This window comes from Mus musculus, chromosome 7 (assembly GCF_000001635.26).
Source record: "Mus musculus strain C57BL/6J chromosome 7, GRCm38.p6 C57BL/6J".
Taxonomy (NCBI): domain Eukaryota; kingdom Metazoa; phylum Chordata; class Mammalia; order Rodentia; family Muridae; genus Mus; species Mus musculus.
Genome location: NC_000073.6, coordinates 102,418,143 through 102,441,694, shown reverse-complemented (window position 1 = coordinate 102,441,694; position 23,552 = coordinate 102,418,143). Strand labels below are relative to the sequence as shown.

General features: G+C 45.0%; 1 protein-coding gene across 7 annotated transcripts in view; it reads right to left on the bottom strand.

The window, feature by feature from the left end:
* Window positions 1-4,375: 4,375 nt before the first annotated feature.
* Stim1 (stromal interaction molecule 1) overlaps window positions 4,376-23,552 on the bottom strand; it is a 175,806-nt gene continuing 156,629 nt past the window's right edge. For 2 of the 7 annotated variants that reach the window (XM_017322078.1, XM_006507535.4), the window contains exons 7-13: window positions 20,165-20,342; window positions 15,555-15,722; window positions 14,895-14,995; window positions 14,378-14,613; window positions 12,829-12,921; window positions 10,744-10,810; window positions 4,376-6,311 (exon numbers count right to left, since the gene is read on the bottom strand). In XM_017322078.1, coding sequence (XP_017177567.1) covers window positions 5,795-6,311; window positions 10,744-10,810; window positions 12,829-12,921; window positions 14,378-14,613; window positions 14,895-14,995; window positions 15,555-15,722; window positions 20,165-20,342 — 1,360 coding nt within the window. In that variant the 3' untranslated portion in view covers window positions 4,376-5,794. Of the gene's footprint in view, window positions 6,312-8,461; window positions 8,499-10,419; window positions 10,811-12,828; window positions 12,922-14,377; window positions 14,614-14,894; window positions 14,996-15,554; window positions 15,723-20,164; window positions 20,343-23,552 lie in introns of all 7 variants that reach the window. The other 5 variants (XM_006507536.3, NM_001374058.1, NM_001374060.1 and 2 more) reach the window with 5 other exon arrangements.

Genomic DNA, 23,552 nt, shown 5'->3' with positions numbered 1-23,552 from the left:
GTGTGGGCAAAGCCCGGGAGACTGCGCTCCTTTCCACCACATTGGGTGAAAGCGGACCTGGCGGGAACGAGTTCTCCTGCCGCCATATTGGGTGTGGGCAAGCAAATCTCCCGAGTATTTTTATTTCATAACAAAAAAGTAACCAACCAGATATCCAGAACACCTTTTTCCTTTTTCCTTCTTCCTCCTCCCTTCCCCCTTCCCTACCCCTCTGACTTTTTTTTTTTTTTTTTTGCTATTTTACATTATGGACATTATGGAAACACCAAGATTTTGTTCTGGTTTGCACTAAAGCCTACAACCCGCAAATAAGAAGCAGATAGGAAGCCCGGGGCTCGTAGGTCTACACTCCTCAGTTAAAGAGTGGGGCTAGACCAAAGGTGTTTGAATTTCAGCCTTACAGAAATAGGGGTACTGTGAAACTCTTATGAAGGCCCACAGTCCATTTGCTTTTACAGTTTTGTGGATGGTAGTAGAGATAGGATCAGCAATAAGATAGTCGTCGCCACATTAATACGTGAAAACAGCCAGACATTATGCAGAGACCAAGACATCTGCGAATACTCAGTCCTAAGGGACTTCTCCATCAAATCCCTCCCCAAATGACTCAGGGGGCCCCATAGAAAAGGAGGAAGAAAGAGTGTAAGAACCTAGGGGGATGGAGGACACCGAAGAATCAAGGCCCTCTATGCTCTTATAAACTCTTGAGACTAAGGCAGCATGCCCAGGGCCTGCCTGCCTTCCAGTTTACTAGTGTTTTTTATGGGATTTTATAGTGTTCGCCTGAGTGTGCGAACAAGTGTATCTCTGATTCTTGTTCCTTCTCATGCATTCTGTCCTTCTGTTGGTTCTGTTCAACACTGATGTGCTAGTTTTCTTTCTTTTTTTTTTTTTCTTTTTTCTTTTCTTCCCTTGGAAGCCTGTTTGTTTTCTAACGAGAGACAAAACGGGGCAGGACCCAGATGGGGAGGAACTGGAAGGAGAGAAGGGAAAACATAATCAGGATATGTTATGTGAGGCGAAAAAAAAAATCCATTTTCAATAAAATGGGGGGAAAGGCTAGGTGAAAAAAAGAAAGAATAGTTAAAGTCGTACTTTAAACCTATTCAAGACAAGTATAAAAACTAATTTCGGTCATAAAACTGATCTTCATAAAATAATGTATGTGGCATTCTTTCGCTAAAACCTATCATTTGCTTCTTACACCCTCCAGAAGGGGTCCATCTCCACCCACAACTGACACATCATAGGAAATCCTACATGAAGCTAGAGGACCAGGGCTATCCAGGGGGAAAATATGATATGGAAACACAATTGATATTCAGATGTTAGGGGAATATAATATCATTTGCTAGAAATGGAGCTGGAGATCATCATAATAAGCCAAGCTTATAGAGACAAATATTGCATCTTTTTTTATAATGTGGAACCGAGGTCTAAAAAATAAAAGCAAACCAAAAATCCAAACTTGGGCCAGCTGCCAAAACTCTAGGTCAGTGCCTAGCCCAGTCCTCATCAAGAGGGGATTCCTTCTGCAGCTGGGAGCAGATATAAAAACCCATAGCCAAACATTAGACAGAGAAAGAGAGCCCAAACTGGAGATTTTCACAGGTCTCTCCCTTCAGAGCTTAGAGAAAGAACTGTAGGAGCCACAGGGGTGGAAGACACCAGGAGAACACGGCTCACTGAGTCAACTAAGCAGGCGTCATAGGGACTCACAGAGACTGACGCAGCAATCATGGAGCCTACAAGGGTCTGTGCTAGGTCCTATGCATGTATGTTACATTTGTTAGGTTGGTGTTTTTATGAGACTCCTAGCAGTGGGAGTGAGGGAATCTGACTCTCTTCTGACCCTTTTCCCGCTACTGGGCTGCCTTGCACAACCTTGATATGGGGGTTTGTGCCTAGACTTACGAATCTTGTTATCTTGCTATACTTGATATCCCTGGGAGATGGACTTTTTTTTTTTTTTTTTTTAATGGAGGAGTGAATGGGGGAAGAGGGGAGTTAGGGGGAGAATGGAAGGAGTTTCAGAAAGACAGGAAACTGTGGTCCAGATATATTGTATGAAAAAGTAAATAATAAAACTAAAAATAAAATAAAATAAACAAAAAACAAGGGGAGACACTATTTGGAAAGAGGAAGAGTATAATAGGGTAAAAGTTTCTCCATTTTGTCTCAGCTGAAGCCATCTTTGGTTCTACCCTCTCACTGAAAAGTCCCATTGGAAAGCATCCAACCCTGTTCTAGAAATTCAGGGTCAAAATGCTCCAGCTAACTTCATATTCTTGACTCTTGTAAAACTGCTTGCTTGCCCCTGCAATTGCCAACCAGTATATAGTGGGGATTTTGTGTGTGTGTGTTCTTTGTCTTTAAAAACTCCCTGTAATATGCATTCAAGGCTGCTCTGTGAGAAGTGTTTCTCTCCAGGCAGTCCCTGCCTGCTTAATACAGACTCTGTATTTGAATTTTGGTCAGGCTGAGGACCACAATGTAGCAGTGACCCTGTACTTGAGAATGGGCTAGGACCCTGGCAAAATTCAGAAATATTCTAAATTCTAAAGAGAGGTCCTTGTGTCTCTATGCTAACAGAGAACTGCTGAGAACTGATCCAATACAGGCTATCTAAAGATAGTGATCTCCTCCAACACCCAGAGAAGGCATGCATACCTTCTTGCCTTTGCTTCATAGTTTTCTAAAACTGTAAAGGCTACAAGTATGCTAGGAAAAAGGACTGAGTTATTTATCTCTCTAGTGACAAAACTATGAATAAATCCATTTCCCTTTACCAATGTGTTTCCTCATTTCTTTTGAAATGCAGAGAAACCGAGATGATTGGTTTGTGGACCTAAGAATGAACGTGGCTGAGAGGAGAGGGTGAATAATATCAAAGAGCATGCTATTCATGCATGAAGATACCAATATAAACCTCCGTATTTTATTCAAGGACTACATGCTTTAAAAAAAAAAAAAAAAAAAAAAAAAGGCAGGGCCGTTGAGATGGTAGTAAAGCATTTACCACTAAGCCCAACAATCAGAGTCCAACCCCCGCCCCGCCCCCCCACCCCCCACCCTCCGCCCCAGGATCCACACAGGAGAGAACCCGATCCTACAAGTTGTCCCCTTTGACTTCCACATAAAGGTTATGGTACACATTTGAACCATTTAAGATGTCAAGTGGGAAGCCCAGCAGTGGTAGTCTATCCCTTTTATGTTTTTGTTGTTGTTATCATTGTTTTCTGTTGGTTTGGTTTTGTTTTCCAAGACAGGATTTCTCTGTGTAGCCCCGACTGTCCTGGAACTCACTCTGTAGACCAGGCTGGTCTCAAACACAGATATCCGTCTACCTCAGTCTCCCCAGTGTTCGGGTTACAGGTGTGTGCCACTACGGCCTGCCCCTTTTATGTTTTTCAAAACACTAATTTATTTAAGCTGTGTATTTAATGCTAAATACTGGCCCCCAAGATCTGATCCCTCAGCAATGAGGAAACCCTGTCAATAACCCCTTGTTCTAACTTGCCATCTTCTTCTTCAGCTGCTCTTCCTCTGACCATCCAAACCCTCGTGACCAGTTCTCCCAGTCCCCTATCCCATGCTGTCTTCTCTCTTCACCTCTCTGTTCTTTCCTCCTCGGGAATCTCTGCCTCAGATCCTCATATACTCCAAGTAATGCTATGTAACCCTGCTCCTTCATTTAAAACTATTAATTACGTAAAGATGCCTATAGCCTATGGCAGAAGAGAGGCAGGTGGAGCTTTGGTTTTCTGGGCTCTGAGGCAGAGACCATGAGGAAGAAAGAGCTGAGAGGTGAAGAGAGAAGACACCATGGGATAAAGGACTGTGAAAACTGGTAATGTGGGCTGGCCAATTGGAGTAAGTGCAGACAAAGCAGAAAATGGCAAGTTATAACTAGGGGTTATCGATAGGGAAGTAGACAAAATAGCTTAGAGGCTTGATATCTGCCCAGCTCCAGTGCTTTTAAGGCTATTATAAATCTATAGGTTTTGTGTCTTTTATCTGGGAACTAAATGATCTCAGGCGGGGTAGAAACCCCCAATTCTATTTACCACAACAGCCCAGTGTACAGAGCAAGTTCTAGGACAGGCAAGACTACACAGAAAAAACTTGTCTGGGGGGAGGCAGGGGGAGAAAATGTATTTTCTGTACCCCTCCTTATGCATGCGCAGCACAGCACATGTATAGAAATTAAATTAGAGGACAACTTTCAGAGTTGGTTCTCTCCTTCTACCATGTGGGTCTCAGGAATGAAACTCAAGTCTGTAAGGTTTGAAGTCAAGTGCCCTAACCCACTGGTTCACCAACCTCTTAATTCCATTTGTTAAGCCACAGGGACACAATAAGAGTCACAGCCAGCAGAGGTTAAAATCTCCTACATGCTTTATTGGACTTCAAAGAATCTTATGAAAATAACACAGAAAAACCCATGTGAGGGTGTCCAGGGGGCATCAAGGCAGTCTACAGCCTAGCACCCGCCTAAGACCAGCCCCAGCTGCACCCAACCCAGGCCCAAATTAGGAACTCAGGGTACAGGCATGACAGAATGGGGCAGAGGGAAAAATACCTTTACAGCCATAGCAAAAACAGGTAAAGGAGAGAGTTGTCTGGAAGATGGGAGGTGTGGGGGGAGAAGTGGTCACACAGCAGCCTTCACATACATATACCATCTTCCTTCTCCACCCCTGCCCCAAACCAATTGTGTCTGTTTTAAGCCTGTGGCCCAGGCTATGCAGTAACACAAAAATGGAATCTGACAAAGGGAGGATGCTGTGCAGGCACTTGGGAAATTCAGGAGATTTATTTATTTTATTTTTTATTTTTTTATTTTAAAACTGTTTGTCTTTTGGTTCAAATATAACATCCTTGCCCAGGGCTCCACAAGAGCCCTGTGTCATGACTGTGGCTCCCATAGCCAGGGGAGCCAGTTGCCCTGAGCCCCAGTAGTGCTGATGCTGATGGGGAGCTTCAGGGCAGCACCTCTTAAGAGATACACTCCTGCAATATAGGGGAGCAGAGGTAAGAGGAAGGCAGGTGTGGGCAGGGCAAGAGAGAAATGGCAACTGCCTTACAGCCCACAGCTTTGGCATCTACTCATCCTCCAACTGGGAGAAGTCTCTCCCATCAATCACAAGCCTGGTCTCTCTTTAAAACTCTGGTGACTTGTTCCCTGGGAGTTGGTTCCACTCCCTGAATGGAGCCCTGGAGATCCAAAGGAGCTCCAGGATGAGGTTCCCTCCAGTCTACCACACTTCCATAGAACAAACCCCAGAGATCAGGACCGTGGCCCAGTCTGGGGTAGGCAGAATGGCTGTGAGTAGGATGAACAGATCTGAGGTACAGGTGTCAGAAGTTACTCCTCCTATCTTCCCCACAACTGCTAGGATCGTTGGGGAGTAATGGGAGAGAGGAGCCTGAAAGCAGGAGACAGAAACAAAAACCAAACCTCAAAACTGGGACAGCAGAGACAGAAGCTGGACCCCAAAAGTGGAGTGGGAACTGAGGGAAGAGCAACTAAGACATGCACTGAAGTGGAGAAGATGTGACAGCAGCAGCCCATGGGTGGAAGGGTTTCCCGACAGGCAGGCCATGGTGGTCAGTTAATAAATAATGATGAAGGACCAAGGATGAGCAGGGCAGATATGTACAGTGCCCAGGCCCTTGGGCCAGCCCCTCTGTGCCCCACTCTAGGAGCCAGATATTGCAAAGAAAGGAAGGGAGGTGAAGGCAGAAGACCCAGGGAAGGACAGGCTGTCTCAACACTACCACCCTAGTCTGCCTACTTCTTAAGAGGCTTCTTAAAAATTTTGAGAGGAAACTTCTTCCTGCCTGGACTGGAGTCTGTCTCCTCACCAATGGAACCATTATCCTCCTCAGCCATTGCCTTCTTGCCAGCCAAGTGGGGAATTCGTGTGTTTCGGCTACCCTGCAGAGCTCGGTTGTCCCCAACTGGAGATGGCGTGTCTGGGTCTGGGGAACTGGGGCTAAGAGAATGGGAAGAATCCAAAAGTGGGGAGCCACCAGGTGGGACTGAGGGGTTCAGCTCCATCAGGCTGTGGGCCTTGTCTAGGCCATGGTTCAACGCCATAAATGTCTTCTTGGCCAGAGCAGGGCTGTCAGGCAGTTTCTCCACCAGAGATCCTGGATGGACCCCCTCAATCAGCCGATGGCTGCCATTGGAAGGCATGGCATTGAGAGCTTCATCTGCAGCACGGCCCATCTGAGGAGGCTTGGGGGCCACACGCTGGCGGTCACTCATGTGGAGGGAGGACTCCGAATCGGAATGGGTCAAATCCCTGGAGATATAGGACAAAGAAGAAAAAGAAACAGAATACAGGGAAATGGAAAAAGGTGCAGAAGAAAAAGGGGAAATGTTGAGAAGGCAAAGATAGGTAGAAAAATGAAGAGAAAGAAACAGGTAGCAGGGAAAACAGGATAAAAGGAAGGAGGAATGAGTAATGAAAGTTGAGTAAGTCATCAGGACAGTGTAAGAGAGGGGACAGGATCAGGAAACAGGGACAGGTTGGAGAAGAAAAGCAAGAAAGTAGGTTTATGGAGAAAGAAAAGGGAGTCAGGAATAGGAGAAAGGGAACAATAATGAGAAGAGACAAACAAAAAGAAACAAAAACAAACGTCATTATATAGCGTATGTCATCATCAGGCAAATAGCTTTGCAATAGCTGGGCCTGATCCCTGCTGAATTCCAAGGAGCTACACTGATATAAACATAGGCTCAAATTCCATAGGCATCCTCTTCAATAATCTGCCTTCCACGGCTGCCAACGTTTCTTGGGACTCAACCCTAAGCTACCATAGAAGCTGCATGTTGCTCCAGATCATGTTTTCCATGCCTTCCCCCACCCCCAACTTACTCTATCACACCTGGGACACATGCAGTCTGGGCCAGAATCCAAAGAACAGAACATGCAGTCAGCAGGCCTGACCAAGGCTGGGGAGGAGACGTTAGAACAGCCTTACAAACAATCCCCTCATTCATCCCAAAGGCCAAGATGTTGCCTCTTCCTACCCTCTCACAGAATTTATAGGTGGGCATGGACAAGTTCTGCAAAATTAAAATCAAAAAAGGGAAGTGTGGGGTTTTAGAGCTCTGCTGAGGGGAAATGTAGAGAGGCATAGGAAGATAGAACATTGGCCTTTAAGGTACAGTGGTTGAGAAGAACTCGGAACCTTTCTGTGTAATCTTAGATAAGTCAGATAACTTTGCTGAGCCACAATTTTTGCCCAACAAAGATGGTATTAAACTAGTTATTTACAAGTCAGTTTGAAAGAACAAAGTCTTAACAAAGCACTTGCAAAACTGCAAAGTATTGTAGAGTAAAGGCAACTGACCCAGTCAACCTGGAAGGTCAATATGAAGTCCAGTCACAAGAGGCTTTCTTCTCAGGTCTGGATTATAGGACCATGCCATCATACACTGGACACACACAGAGTCTAGTTCAGGGACTAAAAACCTTTTAAGGACTTGGCTGAGCCTAGGAAGTCCATAAACCAACACCAGTTGCTACTGCTCCTTCCTTTACAATGAAGAGGTGACTGTTAGGGTCCCCCTATCAATCTTAAACTCTCCTTCACTTTCCCAGAGGCCTGAGAGCCCACAACAGAGGCAGAGGAGAAGGCCAAAGGAAAGGCATAAACATCTAAGTTAGAAGGGAAGGAAACACAGGCCTAGATAAGGAAGCCAAAGGTCAGGACTAGGAAGGGTACCAGCCTCCTGAAGCATTCAAACATATGGGGCTGGCTCATAGCTATTATAGGTTTCTCTCTCAGGGAACAACTAACTAGCAGCAACTCCACAGCCAGCTGACCATCCAGGGCTTGGTAGTTGAAGGAAGACAATGCTAGATCCACACCTATACTCCCAGCAACTGGGAAGCAGAAACAGGGGGAACATAAAGTCAAGATTACCCTTAGCTACAGAGCAAGCTCGAGGCCAGCCAGGCCTACATCTTACACAATTAACAAGTGTCCTTGTTTCTCTAAGCACATAATAATCCTCCACATAAACACAAACCACTAAGAAAGTTCTAAGACATTCCAAGAATCCACACTAATAATGGCATCCTTTTTAAACGGAGGCGGTAAGATACTGGGAATATCTACCTTTATACACCAAGGAAAAGGTAAAAAAAAAAAAAAAAAAAAAAAAAAAAAAAAAAGCTTGGACTTCCCCAGCCTCACTTTTTCTGACCCACAGTCCTGAACTTGTTCTTGCTTTTTATCCTTCCATGCCTCTCTCATCAATTAAAAGCTAAGAATCCCATAGAAAGATGAGGATCTAGGAGAAAGCCTTAGTAGATATAAGAAGGGAAACACCCATTAAGGTATGCTCGCTCACTTTCCCTCCCTGAACTTCTGAGACCTTTTAGGCCAGAGCTATCCCTCCCCAAGGCTAAGCTGCCTTGAACTCCCATCCCAAACTACTAACCTTACTAGAGAGCCTGTTTGCCTTTAGAGATGATCCTCTGGTGCATGGTGCAAAAGAAAATTAAGCAGTGAACAGGCCAGGTGAATGCAGGTACTCCCACCCTTCCTCCCCACTACCCTGGGCTTAGGCCTCTGAGCATGGAATCCCAGCACCCCCTAGCTTTCCCAAACCATCCCAGTCCTCTCCATAAGTACTGGGAGGAGCAGTCTCTCTTCCCACACTTGCAGATGAAAATGAGGATGAGAGTGAACATGGGCAACTCTGCTCAGTAACAGTCCTAGTAAGAACAGTCCCTTTGAGGAAGCAAAGGGAACAGCTCTCAAGGATAACTAACTATCCAGGTTCATGAAGCAGAGGCAGAGAATGAGGCTGAGTCAAAAGAAATCAACAGAGTAAGCAGGCAACCAGGATGGAGCCATAGTCACAATTTCAGGGATGAGAGCGACTTCCAAAGGTGAGTCCCTTCTTAGGCCTAAGCTTATCCCATACAAGATCAACCTCTGATCTTCACCCAACACTTTGATATAGCAGGGAAAGTCAATGGGCTGCCAGAGCAGGCTGAGGAGAAACTTCCAGCTCTTTTCTATGTCACTTACTGAGACCTTTCAGAAGAACAAACATCTTGAATGAAAGAAAAGTCAAGAGTCTGTGCTCTGTCCTAAGTATCTCTGCAGCCTGAGAAAAATGACCCTTTTAGGGCCTTAACTGCCTACTTTAACAAATAAGAAGTTTCATTCCTGCTTAGCTTTTCTTGTCCCAATTTCCCAAGTCTGTATTCCTTCTCCTGTACTGTAATTCCATGAAGGCTGCACTCATTTACTCAGTCAAGCCAGACACCTAGGTATCAAACTAGATTCTCCTTTCTGTACCTGTGGCCAGTTATAAGTGAATTATCTTCCCAAGTCAAGGCCTCAGTACCTCCCCAAGTGCTATATTGCAATGCCTCAAATTCCTTAGTCTTCCTTTCTTCCTGCCTTCAGGCCACTAAAATGCTATTTATAAAATGGAAAGATTTTAATTATTATTTTATTATACTTATTTATTTTGTGTGTTTACACACTTGCACATGGCACAGATGCAGAGGTCAGAGGGCAACTTCCAGGAGTTGGCTCTTTCCTTCTACAATGTGAGCACTTGGATTCAAACTCAGGTCATCAAGCTTAGCAGCAAGCACTTGTAATTACCCCCAAGTCCTCTAAAGTGAAAGTATAGCCAGTTCATTTTCATTCAGAAACCCTTTTATGGTGCTCCATTTCTAAAATGATAAAGGCCCATAGCCCTTCTGACCTCTGCATCCTTCTGATCTCATCGGCCACTCCTTCTCCAACACATGCGTAGTGTTTCCACTTCAAATATATAATATATTCTTACACCTCCATTCCTCTGTACAAAACGTTTCCTCAAGCTAGAATACCCCTTTTCTCTCTCCTATGCACAGGGCCTCATCACAAATGTCATCTCTTTCGTAAAGCATTCCACCTAGATACACACTGTTAGTCATTCCTCCTTCCTCAGTACCCCAGAGCACTTAGGAAATTGTTGCAGTTTATTTGTGTGCCTTTTCCAAGCAAGACTATAGGTCAGGGTGACTGGGACTGCATCTTATCATCTATGAACCCTCAGATTCAGAAGTGCCCTGCACAGAGTATATTTGTTTAAGGAGTAAAGGAAATGAGATGACTGATCTAAAAGTGCATAATTTAAACAAGTGATATAGGATCGTGAGGGAAGAGGATTGTTACTCATTTTCAGAGAAAATCCCAAACAGCAAAGGGAAGACGGGTGTAGGAAATTAAGCTGACCTTAATAAGGAATCTTCTGAACTGAGGAAGGAAAGGACAGGGAATGACTCCCCACCACACCTCCCAGAGGTCAGCAAGCAGCAGCAGGCAGCAGGCAGAGGCCACGGTAAAAGCAGTAGGAAGGGAAGGAAGAAAGAGAAGAGAGATAGCTGATACCCCAAGCTCTCTGAATGCCCAGACATCACAGCGATGTTGTCAGAAGGGGTTGGGTCAGGGTAGGGATCCATCTGAAGGAAATAGGAAGTGCTGTGGTGGTAATAAACAGGGTGAACATGGACGGTGTTGATGGTGGTGGTGGAAGTGGAGGTTGTGGTGGTAGCGATGGTGGTAGTGGAAGAGGAGCAGGAAGAAGAAGCAGAGGCAGATGGAGGGCTGGTCCCGTGGCCTTCAGAACTGAAAGACTGTCCAGATGAAAGGCTACGCATTCGCCGCAGAGATACCCGGCTTGTCAAGAAGTGGCCAGCCTCGCCCTCTACCAACCTCTGAGATCCCAGGCCAAGCTGTGGCTCCGTCAGGCGCTGCCGGACACTGCTCTGCAGGCTGGGGGCTGCAAGGAGAGTAAAGAGAATATAAGGACTGGGTACCCAAGTGGTGTGCAGGCAAGCATGTACCCATAAAGATGCCTGCTAGACACCTCTCTGGACCTTTGATACCCAATCCAGTGAAAAGGACATCACCTCCCAGAAACCTCCCCCTAAGGGACCGACCTGAAAGGATGGGAAATTGTAGATAAGGTGCCCGGGGCAATTTTAGTAGCAACTTCAGTAGGAGACCTAAGGCCAATGTCACTATAAAGGGAAGTTGCAAGGCAGTTAGTGGGAGGACACAGGCAGGACAGTAGAGGATAGGGACTAGGAGCAAGGTCCGGGAGAGCACCAAGAACCAGCCTTTTCTTTTTAGCCAACCTCAGAAAATAATTCACAACACAGACAAAGACTTGTACAAAAACATGTTCACTGGATCATTATTAACTGTTGCATGGAAGCACACATAAAGGCAGAATGATGAAAAATAAGAAGACATCTATTTTCTGGCAGATGACAAAGATATTAAAAGTGATACTTATAAAAAGATTTTAATAACATGAAAGACACTTATTAAAATGTTCTGGAGCTGGGTGTGATAGAACATAACTGTTAACTCAGCACTTGGTAGACTGAGGAAGGGGGATTATGTGTTAGAAGCCAGCAGACTATAAAGTGAGCTGCAAGCTAGGCTAAGCTATATAGTAAGACTCTGTTTTAGAAAAATAACAAAAAGTTCCAAGAGATGAAGAAAGATGAAAATCTTTATGAACTAGCCTTGAACTTTGGAACACACAACCCTAGAGTTCAAACCCAAGTCTTTCTACTTCCAGCTGGGACCCTTAGCTACTTCCATTCTCATTTTAATCTACCTTTGTAAAATCCTGAGGGGTTGTTCTGAGACTTCTAAGTAGTGTCTCCAAAATACCCACACAGGTCATTGTACTTAATAAATATCTTAACCACATTTTTAAAAATTTCACAAGAAGAGGCTAGAGAGATGGTCCCATCTGTTAATGGCATGTTCTGTTCTTGCAGATGATGCAAGGTCAGTTCCCAGCACCCCTTTGAGCAACTCACAACTGCCTCTAACTCCAGCTCCAAGAACCAAATACCCTCTTCTGGTCACTGTGGGTCCTGCATTCATGTGCACAAACCCAAAGTCAACATATACACATATACACATAATTTCAAATAAAAATAAAAATTTTTAAGTTGGTAAAAAAATGCAAGAAAAAGTATCCAGCTATGGTGAGGCAATGAGTGCCTTTTTATTGCCACTATTCATGCTTCCCCTTTCCAGATTCCCTCTAATCTGTACATAAATGACAGTCACCTCGATCACTGCTGCTAGATCAGTGCTGCAACCCAGGCTCTTTTAGGATAATTACCACTCCAACCTGGGCACCAGGTAACCTAGGGATGTGCCAAAGAATGTTTTAGGCTCAATCCCAGCTCCAACTTAAAAAACAAAAAGACAGTTATTCCTTAAAAGTTAGAGAAAGTCAGAGGTTACTAGGGTGGCAGAGCTTTATAAGGCCAAGCCATGGAGAGAACACAATCCCATAGTGATGGAGTTAGGCAGCAGGGCTTATACAGCTGGTAGCTTTCAAAGCATGAAATGCTTGAAGACAAAGAAGCCCATAATGGGAAGGGAAGGGGAGAACAAGAAAGAAGAAATGGGGAGAAAAGGGAAGAAACATGAAAAAGAAAAAAAGAGGAATGCTCTTTTCCTTGCTTTCCCTCCCAGCCCAGAAGGAAGAAGGAAGAAGGTCCGCTACCACCAGGACACTCATGTGGCTCGGCTGAAGGGACGGGCCTAAGCCACCCATCACCACGGATGTCTTCTCTCCAGCTCTCAGTGAACAGGCTGATTCTTCTCACCCCCGAACCCCTCCCTTCAGTTAGTAAGGACAGTGCTGAGGGGACAAAGGGAGCAGGAGGGGGTGTGAGGCAGGCAACAGAAGGGGCCCATTGGATAGGAGTGTTGGTTTAGTTCCAAAAGTCGGAAAAACAAAAGCCCCAAAGGGGGTCCTCAAACCCGGGTATTTCCAGAGGGACTGATCATCCGAGCCGGCGGATGCAGAGCAGAGAGAGCGGTCACTGAACCTACGCCCCATCAGCCAGGCAGCATCTAGGGTCACCAGCCAGGCCAAAAGGAGAAGAGAATCTGATTTATGAAGGGTTTTGGCCTGTCCTCAATGGGCTACAGCAAGGTTGAGGGTCAGGGGATGAGTAGCTCGGGGCTAAAGAAGCTTTTCCCTAACCCGGAGAGCATGGGAGCATTGGATCAAGAAGTTAGGGCCCGGATTTGCCTACTAGTGATCCAAACCTTGGTAGGCCTTTGACTAAAGACCTAGCAAGCTATCAGATCAAGCAAGGCATGGTGGCACACACCTTTAATTTCAGCATTTGGGAGGCAGGGGCAGGTAGATCTCTATGAGTTTGAGGCCAGCATGGTTTACATAGAGTTCTGGCCAGCCAGGGCTAAAGAGAGAGTTAGGCCAGCCAGTAACAGTGAAATCCTGTCTCAAAAAAACAAAAACAAAACAAAAAAGATATCAGATCAAGACAAAGAGGCTCAGCCAGGGGCAAAGTACTACTGAAAAAATGTACGTTGTCCTGCATGTCTATAATTCTACTACTTGGTAGGGTGGGAAGTAGGAGAATTGTCACAAGTTCAAGGTTAGCCTGGCTTTACAGCAAGTTCCAGACTCAGCTCATTAAAAAGGACATTTACAAATAAACTTTTGTCTGAATTATGAATTCAGCCGGATTAAAGAACCTGGCCTTCAGGGCAGGCAGGGGAATGAGACCCTAAACCAGACCTGCAAGCCCCTGCACTGGTAAGGTATGGGCTCAGGGTAACACCTTTGCCACAGGTATGCCTAATTTATTTAGCTGCGTGGACCAGAAGGGAATCGCTAAAGCATTCCCACAGACTGCTGTCCCTTTAGCTCTGTTTTATAATGTTCTCATCACCTTTGGGGAAAATAAAAAAGAACCAGGTCAATGGATGGGAGTAGGGGAGCCCAAGTCCAGTGGACAGACAGACATACTTGTAAGGAGTTCTCTCCTGAGCAAGGATGCCTCCCAGCTCAGAGGCTTTAGGGATGGAACACTTTAAAGGGCTGCTACTATATGGGCTTCTCACGCAGAAAGGCAAGGGAAAGAGACATCATTCTATTCACCTGCTTTAGTAATTAGGAACAAGAAACATAAAGTGAAAATAAATAAACACAAATAGTTCAAATGAATATTCTGTTATACTATAAATAAAAAGTTTCTAAAGATTATTTTTTAATAAAGGTAGATAGCATGGGTAGAAAAAAGGAGGACTAAACAGAAAAACAGAGTAAAGAAAGAGACACACAGATACAGGACAGAGAAGGCATAGAGCAAGGAGAAACCACCAAAAGGACAGCTGTAAAGAAATATCTTAATGAGAATTGTTTTATTAACCAATGAAGGAGCTACATCTTTCCTAGTTATCTTCCCCAACTGCTGTTTAAGCACAGCAGAGGCGATAGGCATCTCATCTTGCCCACCAAAGGCTGCCCCTTGCTCACCCCTACAAAGAGGTCACCTACACTGCATGGACAAGGGCGACACAATCTCCTCATCCATGTCATCCACATCGTCAGTCATGATGAAGTGGGCGGGGTTAGGGCGGGTGCTGCCCATCCAGCTGGGGTCGATGTTGAGAGCAGCCACCAAGGAGTGGATGCCGGGGTTATTGACAATCTGGAAACCGCAGAGGATCTCGATCTGCTGCCACCGGTGCAGGCGCTCCCTCAGTGCCGCTGTCACCTCACTCAGAGCTTGCCTAAAGTCAGAAGAAAGAACTGCAGGTGTGGACCGTGTGGAAACCCCAATAAGAACAAGATCTCTTTTGAGAGGAACAAACTGGGGTAGGTGCATGTATGAATAAAAACCACAATAAATCATAAACTTAAGAGCAAAGTGGAAGCTGGATCAGAGCTTGTGTAGGAGACCAGAGCTGTCATGCTATTGTGAGGAGATGGGACTGGGGTTAGAGGCCTCACGTAACCTCAGTCTCTAAGGATGGCATTAGCATTGCTGGAGCTGGTAACTGGTGCTACTTACTTAGCAGTTAGGATTTTATGATCCACATCATCCAGGGAAGAGCTGTGGGCCACATGGAAGGTACCAAAAAGCGTGTTTCTCTTCTTTTTTATTTTCTCAGCCTGCCAAGAGGAAGCCCCCAATATAAAGAGAGTATGGGTTCATGGTTGGAAGAAATGAGGCCTTCCCATGGCTGGGTCCTCCTCATAAGTTGTGTTAACTTAAGCTTCACAGGAGAAGGAAGAGAAAGAGGAAAGGAGCAGAGTGAGAAGTAAAGCAAGGGAGGAAGTGGGCGGACCTCAGGAACCTGCTGAGATGCACAAGTAAAAGGTTCCAGCCTTAGTCACGCCCCAGAAGGACCTCTGTTCCCTTGGCAGCCTTTTCCGGAAGGGAAGCTGAAATGGCTTTCCGTCTACCCCTCCTCCTTGCTTTATTATCCCCAGAAGACAGGGCAGAGTACCCCTATACCCTCAGGTTCTCCTCCAAAAACTTCAGTACATTACTAAGCAGTGTACATTAGAAAAAGAAACAGAATCCACGGCCCATTCATCTCTTCACTCAAAGGGAGGGACAGGGTAAAGCAGAGACAGAGTGGGGGGGGGGGAGGGGCAGGGGCATAGAAAGAAGAGGGCAGGGAGGAGAGAAGAGGGCAAAGGAAGCCCTCAGGAGAGCAGGCCTCACCCCCTCCTTGGCCACCAGCAGCTGCCTCTCTGCATTTTGCTTCTTGATGTTGTAGTACTGCACCTCCACCTCATGGGTCAGCTGCAGCCACTTCTGCAGGGCCTCAGGAGCATACCATGAGCTGTGTGATTCCAGCTCCTTCTCTGCTTTCCTCAAGGCCTCCCGAACCTATGAGGGCATGAGAATGTGAGTCTGTTTGTTAGCATTAACATCCTCCCTAACACCTCTGTGCAATGCCTTACAACTCTGAGTCCATACCTGCTTTACAATTCTTGCACTAGGAAGAAATGACAAAGCCTCTTCTCTGAATTTCACATACAGGGAAGTAAGCACAGAGAAGAACAGCAGCCTACTTAAGAGCACACTGTGGATAGTGCCAAGCAGAATGCAGTCTCCAGAACCCTGCTATCACATTAGCTTATTCTCCTGGTCAAACAGCCAGTCTCAGACAGCTTTCCTGGTCTCTTCAGAAATATATGTGCTACTGAATAGCCTTATTGTAAATGGGCCTCAAGACATCACAGTGTGGGCTAGAGGATGCTCAGTTCAGAGCACGGGCTGCTCTTCCAGAGAACCTAGCTCAGTGCCCAGCACCCACACGGCAGCTCACAACCATCTCTAACAACAACTCCAGGGACTCTAACACCTTCTTCTAATCTCCTTGAGCACCAGGCACACATGGGGTATACAGGCAGAGATCAAGCCAAATACCCATATCTATTTAAAAAAAAACATACTAAATTAAAAAAAAATCACAATATGGTAGCCACAGCACATGGTTGAAAACATAATTCTGGAGGATGCATAGGTGATCAGCAGCTAAGAGTGAATAGTGCTCTTGCAGAAGACCCAGGTTCAATTCCTAGCACCATACGAGGTAGCTCAGAACTGCCTGTAACTCCACATCCAAAGAAAGCCAATGCCTCCGGCCTCTGTTGGCACCTGCACACAGATGCACATGCCTCAGTTATGAAGCAGTTCACACCTTCTATAACTCTAGCTCCAAAGGGAGCAAATGCTTCCGGCCTCTGTAGGCACCTGCGCACACTTTCACACATCCCAGACCTCTGGGAGAGGAACCAGCGCTCTTAACTACTAACCCACCTCTATAATCCTAGCTTTAGGTTTTTTTAAGGAAAGGTTCCATGCAGCTCAGGGTGGCCTTGAATCTACTAAGTAGAAGTAGGTGGTCTTGAACTTCTGATCCTCCTGCCTCTACCTTCTCTGAGTTCTTAGATGTCAGGCATTAGCCCCTATGTCTGCCATTAATTGACTTTTTACCCTCTTTCTTTTACAACAGACTGAATATAAACACTAATAATGGAATGTAGGATGGCTGTGGTGGTACCCGATGATAATCCCAATCTTCAGGAGACAGAGGCAATAAGAGCTCACCAGTTCAAGGCCAGCCTAATCTATAAAGAAAGCTTGTAGCTGGGCAGTGGTGGCGCACACCTTTGATCCCAGCACTTGGGAGGCAGAGGCAGGCGAATTTCTGAGTTCCAGGCTAGCCTGGTCTACATCATGAGTTCCAGGACATCCAGGGCTATACAGAGAAACCCTGTCTCGAAAAACCAAAAGAAAAAAAAAAGAAAGAAAGAACGAAAAAAAAGAAAGAAAGCTTGTATTAGAAACAACAAAAAGAATAGAATGAGTTCCAGGACAGCAGGGCTACACAGAGAAATCCTGTCTTGGGAAAAAAAAACAAAAAAGAAAAATATTGGTTTTAGTTTAAAAATTTAGTTATTTTTTCATAAAATGTTTAGGCTGATTGGTAAGAGATTTAATATAGATTTTAATTAATAAATATTTAATGTTTTTTTCATTTTATTTTTCAGTCTATTATGTATTTTTATTAACTTGACCATCATATGAGTAACAAGCCACCACCTTACCGAACATAGATACTCATATATTTTGTTTTGGTTTTAAAGAAAGTGTCTCGTTTCAGATAGTCCTAGCTCATCTGGAACTCATGTCAGCTCTCCTACCTCGCCTTCCTGAGTGCTGCCACTACAGGAATGAGCTACAGTGCCTGGCTTTCATATGCTTTATATGTAAGAGCCATCTTAATTTCTTATAGGGTAAAAATCAACAGTACCATTCCCACAGAAGACCCTAGGTGAGGGCTGATTTACATTGCTGAGGAATAATCTACTAGGTCATTTATAACTAGTTTTTTTCATTTTCGTGTGGATAATCACTTGGATTTTTAGCTTATTTGGCTTTTATGAGTAACTGTAGGGCGTGTGGGACCATGCTACCAGAATGAGCTCAAATCCCAGGGATCTCAAAGATTTGCCAACAGGAGCAGAGCCATTCTCTACCTGCATCTGTACCTGCTCTGGAGCACTTAACCTCGACACCCCACTAAGGACCATGGGCACTCAGTCACATAGCATAACACTGGAGTTCTTCTCCATGCTAATGAGGTATATAGATAGCCCTGAGCCTTCAGCTAATGAGCTTCCCTAGCTGGGTATTCATTCTCCATAAAAGATATATAATCTCTGGTTCACCCCGAATAAAGTATATGCATTCACATCCACCATCAAATAAACCAGTATGAACAAGCAAGGATCATCTCAGATCTCTGCTTCATCAAGGATCACTGCATGGAAGACCTTCAACTAAAAGCCATGCCTAAGACTCCGGAGCAAGGCTCTCTCCCCTCTATTAAGTGCTCTTTGGTGCTGGGCACTCCCTCCTAACAAGGCCAGATCCTATTCATCCAGGACACTGCCTTCCCACTGCCTTCCTGAGGACCCCCCGTTCCTGACTTCCCTCTCAGTGGTACCAGCAGTGCCTGGGTACCCAGAGAGGAGGATGGGAACCGCCGTGGACTCCCCATTTCAGACTTTCCCCCCTGCCTCCTCCAAGTGGCCTGCTGCAGGACACAGGATGACAAGTAAGACTATTATGGACATTCCTGAATACGTATCTCTTGGTGAGCATAAACACTCATATCTGTTGTGCATATAGTAATAAAACGTTTATGTATTAGCTTTAGTAGAAACCATCAAATGAGGTTTGGAATATGGTTCAGTGGTAGAGTATTTGCTAACATATAAAGCCCTAGTTTGATCTATAGCACTGGAGGTAGAGAAGAGGGTAGGAAAATGCTAAATAGTTTCTCATGAGGGTTAAACCCATCAATGCTGCTATCAGTGATGCATGATCTTTATATCTCTAGGCATTTTAATTTTAGGCATTCTGGTAGCTGTAATGGTATTTCATTGTGATTTTAGTTTTCACTTCCTTAATACACACACACACACACACACACACACACACACACACGATCATTTATTTGACTTATGAATCTCTTCCCACTTATAAACATGGGTTGGGGAGATGCAGAGTGTGAGAGCCTGAAGGTGGAAAGGTCCAGGTCAGTGGGCCCAGAGTAGAGGTGGATTTAAGCCTAGTTCTTCAGAAAATAGCCTCAAACACCTGAACTGAACTGTAGTCAAAATGAGAGAACCTTGGCACTCCCTAAAACTCCTGAATCCCGAGTTCTCATGAGAAAGAGTAGCTGCAGGTAGCACTAGGAGCTAGGGAAACAGTTTAAGGTGGAACTCTACCCAACCAGAAGTTTACAAGGTCCTGGCTGCCAGAAGGAAAACAAGCTAAGACATGGTTCATCACGTGGGCACATGCTAGAGCGGGAGCTGTGACTCCCCATTTGCCCATCTGTACCTCGCCCAGCTCAGCATTATGTCTTTTGCTTACCACAGGGCCCACTGCTGATAGTCACCAAGTTGGCTGTCCAGGCTCATGCCCACCAACCATTCAGAGTCTACACCCAGCTGGAGGCACAACTGCTGGGTCTGCACCTCCGCTCTCTGGCCTGTGGTGCCCACCCCCCACCATCCCGCCTTCCTTGAATGGAACCAAGCTTCTTGCAACACTGGAGCCTTTCCAGAGACACTTGATCTGTTTCCACACCTGAGTCCAAAGACACAAATGGCAGTGCACATAAATGGCATGGCAAATAACAGATCAGGCTCTGAGTGCTTCTCAGTCTATGTCAAGGCTACTCTGTTAACCAGAGCCACAACCTAGGGGCCCTTGCTTAGTGATTCCTGCCTCTGTTTACACTGACCCCTAAGTCAACAGGAGGTAGAGCATCTAACTGAATTCTTCCCCAGGTCACCTGTAGCCCAAGCATACATTCTCTTAACTGCTAAGCCTTCTTTCCATCCCCACTGCCATTTTTACAAAATTCAAAATCATGCAAAGCTAATCTAGTTTACAGGCTATGACAATAGTTACTCTTGGAGCAAAAGTGAGCTTTCTGAGTAGTGCTTACACAGGCATATCCACATGTAAAAACTTACCAGCTCAATACTTAGGATTTGTTCTCTTGATATAAATACCTCAATGAAAAAGGGAGTGGGGCGGGGAGAGAATCACTCTTATCTCCCCTTACCTGCCATTCTTTGAAAATCATGGTAACCATTTTTTATAGCTTTACCACTATCCTTACTGGTTAGTCCAGAAGAAAGATTTGAACCATATTTCAAAACATTCACAAATGAAGCTTTCCGGCCAGACCCTGATCCTCTGCCCTTTACGCACCGCCCAAGGCATCCTGTACACTCTCCTACCTGCTCCAGCTCTTCCTCAGCATATTTTTGACGGCTCCTCTCATTCTCAGTACCCTCCCTCAGCTCCTTCAGCCGCTGAGCTTCCTGCTTGGCAAGGTTGATCTCATCTCGCAGCTTCTTCTCCAGGTGGACCTTCTCTACTTCCACAGTTCGGTGCTCCTCCTGGGCCTTGTGCAGCCTGGGAGTGGGGCAGGAAGAAGGGGGACAATGTAGAAAGCAGGAGAGGAGGCAAGGAGGTGCCAGCCAACATGCCATAAGTTATGGTAATAAGGAAGAAAATAAGAGCCACCAGCTCTCAGCATATAGCCTGTCTACTCTGCTGGCTGTGTAGCTCTGAGATAGTCAGGGCCAACAGAAACCAATCACTAGCTTTAAATCTTATGTTAGCCATTATTCTACTGCTAGTAAACAAGACCATGAAGCCAGGGTTCACAAACATCTGAATCCCTCCCTAAAGTACCTTGTACATTGAAATTATAACAACTACCAGTTTACAAGGCAGTTCACGTTTTTTTTTTTTTCCTAGCAGATAATAATATCAGCCTGGGACTAATGTGAATATGAAGACTGTTGGAGTTTAGTCTAGGCTCCTTCCCACAGTTGCCTGGCAACAGCCAGGTGTGCCTGACTCTCTATAAAAGGGACTGCTTGCCCCCTCCTCTCCCTCTTGCTCCTTCTTTCCCTCTACCCCCATTCCTTTCCCTGCTCTCTCTCCATGTACTCGTGGCCAGCCTCTTTCCTCCCCTCCCCTCCCCTCCTCCCCTCCCTTGCCCCCCTTCCCTCCCCTCCTCCCCTCCTTTCCCTACTCCCCTCCTCTCTCTCTCTCTCTCTCTCTCTCTCTCTCTCTCTCTCTCTCTCTCTCTCCATGTACTGAATAAACTCTATTCTATACTACACAGTCAGGGGAAGGGATGCCTCATCATGGGCCCCACAGAGCCACCCCCTTCCCCCACACTTGACCGCACATCCACCAGACACACTCCTTATCTCTTTATAAAACACAACAAAGATGAGAAATAAAAGACTAGAATTCAAATCTTTGTGACTTCAAAGTCCATAATTATTCTCAAATCGGAGATATATGGAAGGTCCAATAAATGTAAAAAGCCCTTAAAGATAGATTTTTATTTATGAAACAAAACCCAATGGTTCAGGTCCAGGTGAGGTGATGGTAGCATGGGAAGCTTATGGAAGACAAGGAAAGAATTATTAGCTTAGCTCTTAGACTCTCAAATGCCTGTACAAGCACAAGGAGCACCTCCTACACCGAAATGTGTGTCTAAGGAGCTGTGCTGAGCAGATCATGAAGCATTACCTGTGCCGGGCGTGGTGGCACACGCCTTTAATCCCAGCACTCGGGAGGCAAAGGCAGGCAGATTTCTGAGTTCAAGGCCAGCCTGGTCTACAGAGTGAGTTCCAGGACAGCCAGGGCTATACAGAGAAACCCTGTCTCAAAAACCAACAAAAACAAAAAACAACAACAAAAAAATTACCTGTTGCCTCCTTCCTCCCTTCCTTCTTTCTTCTGTATATTTTAATTCACTCATCCATCCATCTATCCATCTGTTCATTTATTAAACAAGTTAATCAGGTTCCTACTAACGATTCCTTTGCTGAGCCCTGAAGACAAGAAAAAAAAAAAAAAAAACCCTGCCCTCCTACTGGGTGGTGGTGGCACACACCTTTAATCCCAGCACTCGGGAGGCAGAGGCAGGCGGATCTCTATGATTTTTAGGCCAGCCTGGTCTGCAAGTGAGTACAGGACAAACAGGGCTACCTGGAGGAACCTTATCTCAAAAAAAAAAGAGAGAGAGAGAGAGAGAAGAAAGAAAGAAAAGAAAAGGAAAGAAAAGAAAAGAAAAGAAAAGAAAAGAAAAGAAGAAAGAGAAAAAGAAAAAAGGAAGGAAATAAAGAAAAGGAAAGGAAAGAAGAGAAAAGGAAAGGAAAGGAAAAAGAAAAGAAAAGAAAAGGAAAGGAAAGAAGAGAAAAGGAAAGGAAAGGAAAAAGAAAAGAAAAGAAAAGGAAAGGAAAGAAGAGAAAAGGAAAGGAAAGAAGAGAAGAGAAAAGGAAAGAAAAGAAAAGAAAAGAAAAGAAAAGAATAGAAAAGAAAAGAAGGGCTGGTGAGATGGCTCAGCAGTTAAGAGCACTGACTGCTCTTCCAAAGGTCCTGAGTTCAAATCCCGGAAACCACATGGTGGCTCACAACCATCCGTAACGAAATCTGATGCCCTCTTCTGGAGTGTCTGAAGACAGCTCTAGTGTACTTACATATAATAAATAAATAAATGAATAAACATGTTTTAAGAAAAGGAAAGGAAGAGAAGAGAAGAGAAGAGAAGAGAAGAGAAGAGAAGAGAAGAGAAGAGAAGAGAAGAGAAGAGAAGAGGAAAGAGAGCAGGCTGAGCAAGCCATGCAGAGCAAGCAGTAAGCAGTACCTGTTCATGGCCTCTGCATCAGCTCCCGCTGTCACTGCTTTTGATGATGAACAGTGAGTGGAAGTGTAAGCCAAATAGACCCTTTCCTCCCAAGTTTCAGTTAGCCACAGTGTTTTATCACAGCAATAGTAATGCTATCTAAGACAAGACCCAAGGGAAAGAGTTTACTAATTGCCCTGAGATGGGAAAGAACTAAGCTGTTGCCTGGTCTTTTTTTTTTTTTTTAAGATTTTTTTTTAATCATATGTGTGTACACTGTAGCTGTCTTCAGACACACCAGAAGAGGGCATCAGATTTTTGTTACAGATGTTTGTGAGCCACCATGTGGTTGCTGGGATTTGAACTCAGGACCTTTGGAAGAGCAGTCAGTGCTCTTAACCCCTGAGTCATCTCACCAGCCCTTGCCTGGTCTTCTTAAGTTAATAGGAACCATCAAGTTATCAGGAACTAGGACATGGGGATAATGGAAAGGAGAAGAGATTTAGAATGCTGGATTAGCCTGAGTGAGGTACTGGGTTTGGTCCAAATGAGGGGAAGGTGAGAAAGGAGAGGGTGGAAAGTCAGAGACGAGGATGGAAGGGGGATGTGAAAGGAAAAAGAAAAGGAAGAAGGAAGGAAGAGGCCAGTAAGGTAGCTCAGTGGTAAAGGTATTTGCTACCAAGCATAACTGAATGATATCAAGGCCGCATATGGTAGAATGAGAGAACAGACTCTGGTATGTTATCTTCTGACCTGTATACCCACACCATGGTTTATATTCACTTCCTCCAGCACGTGCACACACAGAGAGAGAGAGAGATAAATGTATGTAATAAAATATTTTTAAAAGAAAAAAGCTGGGCATGGTGGCGTACACCTTTAATTCCAGCATTCTGGAGTAGAGGTAGGTAAATCTCTGTGAGTTCCAGACCAGCTAGGGCTATACAATGAAACACCATTTAAAAGAAAGAAAG